At 34.5% G+C, this 11,690-nt stretch overlaps 1 protein-coding gene across 3 annotated transcripts in view; it reads left to right on the forward strand.

Annotated features, from left to right (window-relative positions):
* The window catches only part of LOC106465308 (2-amino-3-ketobutyrate coenzyme A ligase, mitochondrial-like), a 71,319-nt gene that overhangs the window by 23,173 nt on the left and 36,456 nt on the right, over positions 1-11,690 (forward strand). For all 3 annotated transcript variants that reach the window (XM_022393175.1, XM_022393176.1, XM_013925515.2), the window contains exons 4-5: positions 55-274; positions 2,166-2,262. In XM_022393175.1, the coding sequence (XP_022248883.1) occupies positions 55-274; positions 2,166-2,262 (317 nt within the window). The remainder of the gene's footprint in view (positions 1-54; positions 275-2,165; positions 2,263-11,690) is intronic.

The raw sequence follows: 11,690 nt of genomic DNA on the forward strand, positions 1-11,690 counted from the left end.
TAGTAAATTTGCATTATAATATTTTAATTAGTTATTTGAAAAATTTGATATCAGGACCTTCATAAGGAATTGGAAAGAAAAGTAGCTAAGTTCCATGGTCGAGAAGAGGCAATATTGTATGCTAGTTGCTTTGATGCCAATGCTGGTTTATTTGAAGTTCTTCTGACACCTGAGGATGCAGTCATATCTGATGAGTTGAATCATGCTTCTATTATAGATGGAATTCGTTTGTGTAAAGCCCAAAAAATACGTTATCAACACCGAAATATGAAAGGTAGATTTCATACTTCAAGTTTTGTTAAGTATACAGTTAACTTAGAAATGCAGAATATATAGTAGAGATCTTCAGTAATTGTAGATAATTTCAATAATTGTGCTTTACATAAGTTTTGTTAATTTTACAACTTAAAGAGTTAATTGTCATCAGCCTAAGGACTAGATCAAGGCTAGGTATGAAGTTTTTAAGGCTGCTTCTTACAATAAAACTTGCAAACATTTATTTATATTATAGTAAAGTTTATTGACTATAAGTGAAGTAATAAATAGTGGTAACACTATGTCCTCTACTGTAGCTGAACATTTCTGGAACTGTGATGGTAATTTTGACTTGAAAAATGTAAATATCTTAAGAAATGCACCAATAAACATAGAATGGAACTTAAAAGAGAGTATTTGTATAATTAAAAATAAATGTGTGTGTATAAGTAGAGACAACGGACCAATCAACATGTCCCATTGGAATATTTATTTAACTTAAGTATTCCCTCATTTATGATTCACTTTCCACCATTATTTTCTGACATTTTTTTTTTTTTCAAAATGAACTCGCCCATTAACAGTTTGTAGCTGAATATATTCTAAGCTAACACCATAAATATTAGTCCTGATGATGGTAACTGTGTTACCAAATCTAGTCGACTGTAAGTAATAATGAATATTTTACCTTTCATTGTGCCAAAAAATGTGTGTTTTTGTGTTTTTTACTCTTAATATAGTAGCACGATGTGCCTGAAAAGAAATTAGGATAGTGATATAATTTTTTAATCGTGGGGTATTTGTGTCATATCAGCAAATGAGAAAAGGAAGTTTTGGTTTGGCTAAAGTAACCATGCCCAGTCATGCTCCATGCAGAATCAATTACAAATCATACTTTCAAGCTTTGTGCTATGAACTCTGGGATAAAGATTGCATGCTCAATATTTGACATAAGATTTGATTATTTTTTGATAGATTGTTTAGGCAGAGTATTCATGATGAAACTTTGTTGAATGTATGGCAACTGCCTATTGTAGAAACACAAGAATAGAGGACAACATTTTGAGTGTTTCATCTTCAGATCCTGAAGACGAAAGGTGGAAGACTTTTGAAACGTCATCCTCTAATCTTGTGTTTCTACAATAGGCAGTTGCTATCCATTCAACAAAGTTTCATCAAGATTTAATTAGTTCATATATCATTCTTTGTCAAAAATTAGTCAACTCTGTTATGTTAACACCTAGTTTGTTGGCACAGGCTGCTGAGCTAGAGGCATGCAGCAGAAGATTTCTATGCTCAACTTTATGGCAAAGAATAAAACAAAAATGTAGGTAAAAGAAATGTCTTTGAGGCTAGATAATTTGTTGTAAAAGCAAAATGTCAATGTATCTGGTTGACAAACTTGAGTGATTGATGAAAATTTCATTGACTATCACTATCCTTATCGATATGATCTAGCCCCTGGAAGGTTACATAGGCATGATGGGGTCTCTATAAGTACCTTTGTGTGTTAATAGAAGAATTGCTTAAGATTATTTTCAAAATTAAGATCTCGGTAGAAATACCAATATCATTAATTAATACCTAACAAATGAAACCAATATTAGGTAATTGATGGAAAAATAACAGATTAAAACACTGTCACTGAAGTTCTGCAGTAATGTTTTAAGTTTTCTAACTTGTGTCATGTTATTTTCTTAGGATTTTTTAATAATGATGTTTCTATATATCAGTGTCAAAATCATATCATTTAATGATAATGCATATATGGAAACAATTATTTGTTGTTGTTTTTCGTGGCTTTTTTTTTTTTCAACAACCAAAGTTTTTTTCAAGTTTTATGTATTTTGCTTAAAAATGTTGGATTTTTAGAATTCATAAACATGTTACTATTTATATTAAATCGATAGAATTAGAAGAAAAACTCGAGGAAAGTCAGGGAGCTCGTTTGAGACTGATTGCTACAGATGGGGTTTTTAGCATGGATGGGAATGTTACACCACTAAGGTAAATTTCTTTAAATTAAAATAAATTATTTAACAATTTATTTTTATTCTTTGCAGCTCAATTCATCTGACATTTTCCAGAAGTTGCAAAACTTGCGTTGTTTCTTTAGGAATCTCACTTTTCTGATATGATACCGTACCTCTACTCACATAATAGCTTCAATTTATGCTGCCCTCTATATGGGCAATTTTTGCTCATCACTAGTCTTGAGAATCCCACTTAACATCATATGTTTACATATGGTATAGCTGTATTTTAGCATGCAAATGAGCATCCGACAACCTTCCAGCAATAGGAGTGCGACACTTCTCAATTTGACACTTGTGTATAATGACATGTCTTTTTTTTTTCCTCGTGAATCTTTTCAGATATAGGTATTTTTCAGTGGAAGTATCTGCCTATCAACTACATTGGCATTAGGTTTTTCTTTGTCTGTTGGAAGAGGTAATGGCTTTTGTGCATTGAGTGATGGAGTCTTTCATGCAGCCTGAGCCTTCTTTTGTCACTGGTATACCTCCACCTATGTTTCTTGCTCATAATGAAATTACTTTTGCCAGTTTTTTCCCAGCCTAACTTTGCCTCAGCTTTTTTTCATGATTTCATGACTAGGTTTCTTGAGTATAGTTTTTATATATTAAATTATATTTACCGCTACTTTGAGGCATACATGCCTTGTCCTCCTCCCTTTGTTACCTCATATGATTAAGCATGACTTCTTGCTGTGTTGCTTTTCTTTGACTCTTATACTCTGGAGTCTTTCTTCAGACTTGGGGGGTCAGATCCTCTGTGTTTTATTTGTCTTTCATAGGCTTTTTTACATACACTACTGTTTTCCATTATTTTTCCTTCTTTAATTTTCTTTCCATGGTAATTTAATTCCCCTGTAGTGTTTTAGTGATGCTTATTCACTTATCTTTTTGACAGTGACATATTTTTCTCCCTTGGCATTTTCACTTCTTATTTGATGCCCTTTTTACTCCACTGCTTTTGCCTCCCTTATATCTTTTATGTCTTCCTCTGGCTCCTTTCATCTGCCTGTGGAGTTTTACTGGTATGCTTGTTTCTCTGGTGTCATATTTAGGGGCAACATGCTAATGCTATTCCTTATCCTCACTAGTTTACCATCTCTCCCATTCTCCTTCTTTGGCCCCTATCCTCCTGCTTCCTCTTCTCTGACCACCTCCCGTCCATCCTTCCTCTGCTTGTAGAGTTCAGTGCTTTCAGTATTGTTAGTTAATGTCCTATAGGCTCAGGGTCCGTAGAGCCTGTTTTGTTTGGTTTATTGACCTTTGCCCTCTATTTGTGGCCAATTGCTGAGTACTGGGATTTCTTTCAGAGAACCTTAACCTTAGTTCGTTTTTTTCCTCACCTTCTTCACTGTCTTCTGATCCCATTGTTTTATATCCTCTAAGGGATCTTGTTTCTTGGCAACGTTGGTCTATAATGGCTACAATTACTATAAGATGGAGTTCTCATCCTTTTCCAGTTTTTTATTCCCATCTTTTTGTGGTTCCTAGGAAACCTTTCTCATGGGGAATTTCTCACCCTTCAGTGTTCTTTTGCCCAAGGTCTGGGGATACGATGCTTCTTTTCTTGCTTGGCTCTGTCCAACAAGCCTCTTACAGCTATACTTTTTTCCTCTTTTTGGGAGGCAGCATGTCTTGGTTGGTTGGTTCAACTTGGAGGAATTGCATCTCACACCCATTTTGTTTCTCATTCTTTTTGTATTTATTTTGTTTGTATGTCTGCAGGGCCCAGCCTTCAACTCTTCTTTTGAGGGACATAGAGTTATTAGTTACCTATGCCATATCTTTCCTTCCCTCACTGTGCAGGAGGTTCTTTCTCCTTTGGGGACATGTACTTCCATGAAATCCTGTATCCCTTTTAGTCATGCTAACTTGCAATGTCTGTAATAGACTGCACATTCACCAGATCCTTGCTTGTGATCTCTTCTCCTCAACCATTTTCATTCCACCTTCCTTACTCAAAGACTTCACCTGGTGACTTGATAAAAACTATTTCCATAGTAGGTGTTCCTCTAACTCTTGTCTTAGTATCCTGTTTCCAGATGCTTCCTTGACTAGATTGGGGGCATGTCTCAACAGTACATCAAATTTTGGATTTCTTTTTTCTTTTATAGGGTGATTCATGTCTCCTAATGATACATACAGTCAACTCTGCAGTTGTCTCTTTTATCACTCATCGGGGGAACACTTCATCTCACTCTCTCTGCTTTAGCTGGAGATGCATTCTATCATGACTAGTCCAACTTTTTTTCTCCGTGCCAACCCTCCAACTCTTCTTCTCCCTCGTGTTTCCCTTCATTCTGGACACTGCATGTTGGGTCCTTCTGACAACTCTGTACTGCGTGCCTCAGCCATGGTTTACTCTATTGCACCTTCTGTCTTCTGTCCTTTCTTCCCCTGTCACTCTCTCTACTCCTTGAACCTCACTGCTCCATCTCCTATTCAGCAGTATTATAACTCCAACTTCATGTGTGGATTTTGTCCAGTCCCTTGCAAGATGTTCCAGACTCTTTATATGTAGCCTTCCTTTGTTCTCGTTCAGTTCATTCTTCTTCCCTTCTTGTCCATCCATAAAAAGGGTGCACATTCCATAATGGTCTCTGGATCATGTTTTTTTCCTTTCCTTTCCTTCTATACATCATCTCTAAATTTTTTACATTGGCAGTTCAAATGAGGCTTATTGCTTTCTTCCACAGCTGGTTAACAGGCAGCTCTACCTAATACTTTCAGGTTTCCTCATTATTGTCATGTATTCTCCTCTATTGTCTTTTCTATGCTTTTTTTTTGTTGTTGTTGTTCTCTTTGCCACATTCATCCTCCTCATCTTGCAGTCCTTCTGGATTGGAACTTGAATACTGTTCTCCACACCCTTACCCTTCTTCTCTTTGACCCTTTAGTTTCTCACTCCTTGTACCATCTTTTCCTTAGGTTCTACTTCTTGGTTTTTGCCTGTGGCCTTAGATATGAGGTGTATGCTATTGCTACTTTCCTTATTTTTTCCTTCCATTTCTCAATATTATTCACCTTCTGTTCCAATTTTTTTCTCTGTCCCATCCATATGGTTTGTTGTTATTTTCATGGCTCACTCTCCCATCTATTTATTCTGTGGAATTCCTCATTTCCCCAAGATATTTCTCCTAGGTATGCTCACAGGATGGCTATGGCATCTAATCTCTTTAGCTTCTGCTTCATTGGATGTAGACTCACATTGACTTTTTCAAGTTTCCTCTCACCAAATCTGACTCCTTACTCTCTCTCTGGCTGTTTACTTCTATCATCTATATAGGAGTTTGTGTGGACTACCCAACTTACTTTCATAGCAGATTTTCTTCACCTTCTGGCCATCTCTTCTCCCGGATATCAACTTCCTTCTGTTGTCAATCTACATACCTCCTTACCAGCTCTGAATGGGTAAGTTCTCTTTTTATATATCTTACCTATACATTAGCCTATTTCTACATCTTGGGATCCTGCTCAGTGATAAGTGGTGCCTGTGTGGGTTTACTTAACTTTTAATCTGCACCATGCAACCTTTAAAAGGGTTTATAATGCTCACTGATGAGAGGGTTCCTCACAGTGTATTGCTTCATAAGTTGTTTCAGACTGCATCAACTCATGAACTGTCATGAGTAAAGCAGTGTTGGGATTGCTGCCCATCCCTCAGGTCCTAGTTGAATAAATCAATACTGGCCTGCTGGTCATGCTGTTGTCCCCCCCCCCCTTTGGGAGTCCTTGCCACTTAACAGTTCCTAGCCACTCATATGGTGGACCATGGAGGTATCTTCTTGAGCATGCCCACTTCCACTCAATCAAGAGTAGGGCAGTGGTGTTCTGTTGGAGTAGATGGTGAGTTCTCTCCTTCTACTGCAAACAAGAAGACAAATACCCGATGCCACTTGGTTTTGGACTGGAAGAATCCACCATATGCAGTTCACTCTTCTGGCTGGCTTTTCCACCACCTGAAGATCAGTTCTCAAGTGGTTTGGTGTTTGACTGGAGTAGGACCGGCCATCATAAATCCTCACTCATGTGGTTGGTAGGGGGTCCTACTCCTACCGTGAAATGGTAAAAAAAATTCCTGATGCCGCCTGGTTTTGGACCAGAGTTGACCCACCACATTTGCATTCCCCCATCCTACTGTACCCTGGATGTTGGGTTCCTGGGTGGTCGATGGTGTTGGTTGTGTACTGGGTCTGCACACATGTGCCATGCCCGAGTTGTTGGAATGGAAATTGCTTTTCTCTTCTGCTTCCTGGTCTTGAGGTGCAGACAGTTGGGACCCTCCTCCTATAGTGTACTGGAAGACACATACCCAATCTCACCTGGTTTTGGACTGGAGTTGACCCACTGACGCACTCTAGCCACTCTACACCATCTGGAATGTCCATTTACTGATTGGACTTGCATCCTTTCCCCTGGATTAGCAATACGAATCTTTACAGCATGCAAAAAGTATACCCTGGTAGAGATGTGGTATGGTCTTCCACAAGTGTATTAGGGTATCACACACACCATGAGTTCTCTTTGAATGTCTTCCGAAGAATGCTCATCTAGTTACTTTTTGCCAGTCTCTCCACCATTTTTATGTGGAAATCTAGCTATTATGTGAGAAGAGATAAAGTATTGTATTGAAAGTTAATATTTTCCAAAAGTGAAAATGTATTTCCGATAGATACTTACCTTTTCTCCCCACTTCCAGTGTCTTTTTTTTGGCCTAATTGTGGAGTGATGATTGTGCTTTACAATATAGAGGGAGTCAGCAGCACTAGGAGTGTTTGTCACTCTCTTATTGTTGGAGGGTTGTTGCATGCTCATTTCCAAGCTACAATGCAGCTATACCCTGTGTTAACATTGTTGTTAGGTGGGATCTTTGAGGCTAGTGGTAAGCAAAAATTGGGCATATAGAGGGCAGAACAAATTCAGGAAAGCTATTACATGGGTGTAAGTATCTGTTGGAAATACATTTTCAGTGTTGGAAAATGTTAACTTTTGTAGCAGTAGTTTTAACTCTGCTGTCAACTTGATTGCAGTAGATTAATTTTGACTAAAGTTTTTCTTTGTTCAGAAAGTCATTATTTTATACTTCCTTTGAATTATGATCATGCAGCTGATAAGAAAAGAAATGTTTTTTGTGGAACAAGATGAGGTAAGCTTAACCTTTTTGCAACAGGTCCAGTATAAAATACACGAGTTCGTATACACATTTGCAAACATTAAGTATTTATACTATAACTTTTAATGCTGTATGTGTATCTTCACAACATTTGGTAGACTTTTACTAATGATTCCAAGTCTTTTGTACAAAAAATTAGATTTTTTAATGAAGTATTTTTAAAGTATTTTTCGAGTCTGTTTCATTACTAGTCCAAGTGCGAAGTGATTTTCTTGTCATGATTAAAAAACTATTCTTCATCCCAGAAATCTCAAATATTAGTTTTGTAATCTCTAAAACCTCCTAAGCATATTTCAAACGTTTGTTTTCCATAAAACTTTATATTTTGTCTGTTATTTTCTCTACCCTAACTATACGGGGTCTGTTAATTTGATCGATCTTGTAACCATCATAAAAAATTAGGAAATAAATATAAATTATGCTTTTTTTGTTCTAGAACGAATACAGATTATAACAAGAAAATACAAATGTTTCATCTAAATACCTTAAATCAAATAAATTATACATTTATATATATTTATTATTTTTATTATATTTACCTTTCTTCCAGTCATGCCTGACTAACAATACAGAAGTTACAATGACATGGCACACGTGAACTCATGTTACCGTATCCAATAATATAAAACCGACCTTTTTGGTCTTTACAAAGTGACCTGTCTTGGCTATGTTTTAGTAAACTAGTATTTTGTAAAATACAGTCACATTTCAATTATTATACATTATATATGTATATAGATTATTACTATTTACAAACAAGTTCTTAAACTTATTTTTTTTAAAACATAGAACAGTAAATGAAGAAGTAAAGCAAAAACTTATCTCTTCTTGTTATGACCTTTGTACTCACTTACTGCTTCTCATAGTTTGTTAAGCCTTAAGCCTTTTGCACGTGGAGGAGGTGAAATGAAAATTGAATAACCAAAATATCATAAATTACTATATCGGTACCATAGAATTCCATTATAGTTTATCAAGTTTAGTAACTAAGCTGTATTTAGGTCTAAAAAGATATGAAATTTCAGTCAGACTAAAGACACAACCTACCTCCTTGAAATCTTGTTTCGAAAGAACGAGATGGTGTCCCATAGCATGAAAATGGCTGAGAAAGCCTCTAAGGGGACATTCTGAGCATTTGATTGGTTATTCACATGTCATTTAGACAAATACGTGCGTATAAGGGACCGTTTACAAAAATAGAAAGAGGTGGGCAGGTCTACTGTGTTTGATTCAGTACATGAGTGATATCTCAGCAAATAGAAAAGATAGATACGAAACTATAGACTTTATATTTTGACATTACAAACATGTAATTTAAACCAGTGTTGCATTCAGCATACCATGTGACACACACAAAAATTGATGTTTGAGTGTTTTTAAATACTTATTTTTAAAATAAGAAATTGAATAATATATAATACTAAAATCTGAATTATAATCTACAATTTGATACCAGACTTATTGACATAAATTCATAAAATAGTAGTTGAATAAAATTTTCAATGCAAGTCAATAAACACAATGACATGGCCTTTGACACGTGATCTGTAGTGATTGGGTTAATTAGATCAATTAACATGCAACCGTGTCAAGTTTAATTTTACTGATGTGGTTGATTTGTTATGCAGTGCTAACATTAAGCTTTAATTTTAACCTAAGTAATTTTTTGTATAACCAAACAAAATCATTGAAAACTGAGTGTAATATTAAAGGACATCATAGGACCTTTTGGTCCTTCTGGGCTGTCTTATCTACTAAATTAAACTACACTCTATAGAAGAAAAAAAAACAACCTCAAAGCCAACCCTTATCATTCAAGTATTTATGAAACTTTCCCATAAACTACCCTAAATTAACTGTATATACCACATCCAAAGACAACCCCCTTCTAAAGGCTATCAATCTTGTTAGAAAAATATAGCTGTCTTAGCTAAAGATGACTCCTACCCTGCCCCAAGATGTATATTTGTGACCCCTTGTCTTACCCTTCTCACCATTGAATATGAAAAATCTCAAATTTTCTTTGTGTAATCCCTAAAACCACCTGAATACATTTCCAACGGTTTTTGTTTCAGTAAAACTTGATAGTTTATCTGTTATTTTCTCTAACCTATCTCAAAACAGGATTGGTCAATTCGACCGACCTCGTAACCACCAAAAAAAAATACATGAAATAAACCTATATTACCCTTTTTCTCTCTAGAATGACTTCAAATTGTAACATGAAACTACATTCGTTTATCCTAAGTAGCTCTAAGTTTGTAACAGTATACATTTATTTATAATTACATTTTATTGTCTTATTGCCCTTTGAACCATGTTTAACTACTATCCGTGTCATTATAAGTTGTAACTCACTCGGAGAACGTGCAGCTCATGTTACGCTAATGAATTACATTACCCACAAGCTGCTCGTGTGTGTGTCTCTTGAAACATTTTTATTATAATATTATTATTATTTATTTTACCTAATCTGATCTTAACAAACATAAAAGGATCCCTATTTTTACATTTTAGTTACTTTTATTGTTATACGTAAAGAAATAAAATACTTAACCAATCTTCGTTTTTCTTGTTGTAGGTTTCAAAGAGAAATAACCCTAATTTTTTATAATAATGATAGTAATGTACTTAATAATTTTTATTTAATTAAATAATGCATCAAAGAATATAGACAAATAACATGCAAAAACTTGGAACTCTTCACAGGAGCCATACCCACTTTGAGCTAAATGTTTATAACCAGTAGATAGACCACATTTTAAAATACAATCTCACAAGAGTTATTTTGAAAATGGCATGAAGAATTCCATGGAGAACTTATCAAACTGCTCTTAGCATTGTTACTGCTTTTGTCCTCGCAAGCACTTTAGTATTGTTTCTCATCTATAAATATATTATTTAGATTGACAGTTGAATTGTATTTAGGTTTTATGTTTTAGTTAATTATGTTTTAAATTGCATGTTAGAAATGTGTAATAATTTTTTTAAATATAAGAACACTGCTTAGTGTAGTAAGCGAATGCCCCCAAAATTCTGACGAAAGATGAAGTGTTTCTGCTGATGATACCCTAATATTGCCTGAGAATACTTGTTGATGTGTGTCATGATAAGTAATAATAGTAAAGGACAGGAAAGGAAAATATAACATGAAAATCAACTAGATGTGAAAAAAAGGAAAATTTACAATTAAGAATATAGCCGAAAGAAGTTTTTAAGATTATTCAATGGAAAATTAAAATGTATGTACATTTTCTCTATTTTTAATTTTAACCATTTCATTGCATAATACATTGATGGTAATTTTCAAAATTTCAGAATCTGAGTGCAAATAACTAGAATGCAAAAATAACAAATCTTTAGTTAAAATATTTAATTAAAATAATCTCATTCTTTGTGTAAAAAATACTTGTAATCTTTAACAAAATCTTACCAATTGTTGTGAAGATATGTTAAGAAAGCTCAGAGTTATTGTAAGTATTGTTGAACTGTGTATCATTCTCCATACAGGAAGTAGCCAAATAATTTCAACCCCGTAATCATAAGGTTAAACTAACACAAATGCAGATGTCACTTGCCTTTGACACTAGAGAGTAGAGGTAGCTTAATGAGTTTTATTTTAAAAATAGGCTAGAGAGAGTTGGAAAATAAACAAACATTTTATGCTAAGTTTTGTTTTCCAAATATATTTATTCTACATCAGTAGTTCAAGCCAACAGCTAATGTTTCTGTGTTCCCTAGGTAAGATATATTATTTATTTTATGTTCATTAATAGGCTATTCTATATAGTGTATCAAATGCCATTACTTTTTATCTAGATTTTTTATTTATTATTATACTTTTATTTTAAAAATTGTTCTAAATTGTTAGCTTAATATGTATGTACTTGACAATAACGTAATTTTCCAAAGCTCGCCACACCTCATGAGATATTATTAAGATTATGGGCAAAAAAATATCTTTTAACAACAAAGGTACCCAACAGTTTAACTGATTCGATATGGGGTCATTCAATTTGACCGAGTCACATGACCTTCTGTACTCGTTTAAAGTTGACATAAATTTAATACTTATAACTCTCTATATATTGGATATATCTTCACAAAATTTGGCAGTCTTTCAGTTAATATTGCATATTTTTCACATTTCTTATTGAAGTACTTTTAATGAAATAAAATAAAGTTTTGTCCATGAATATATTGGGTATTTGTTTTGAATAGTCCGTGTG

Source organism: Limulus polyphemus, unplaced genomic scaffold (genome assembly GCF_000517525.1).
Source record: "Limulus polyphemus unplaced genomic scaffold, Limulus_polyphemus-2.1.2 Scaffold1902, whole genome shotgun sequence".
Classification (NCBI taxonomy): domain Eukaryota; kingdom Metazoa; phylum Arthropoda; class Merostomata; order Xiphosura; family Limulidae; genus Limulus; species Limulus polyphemus.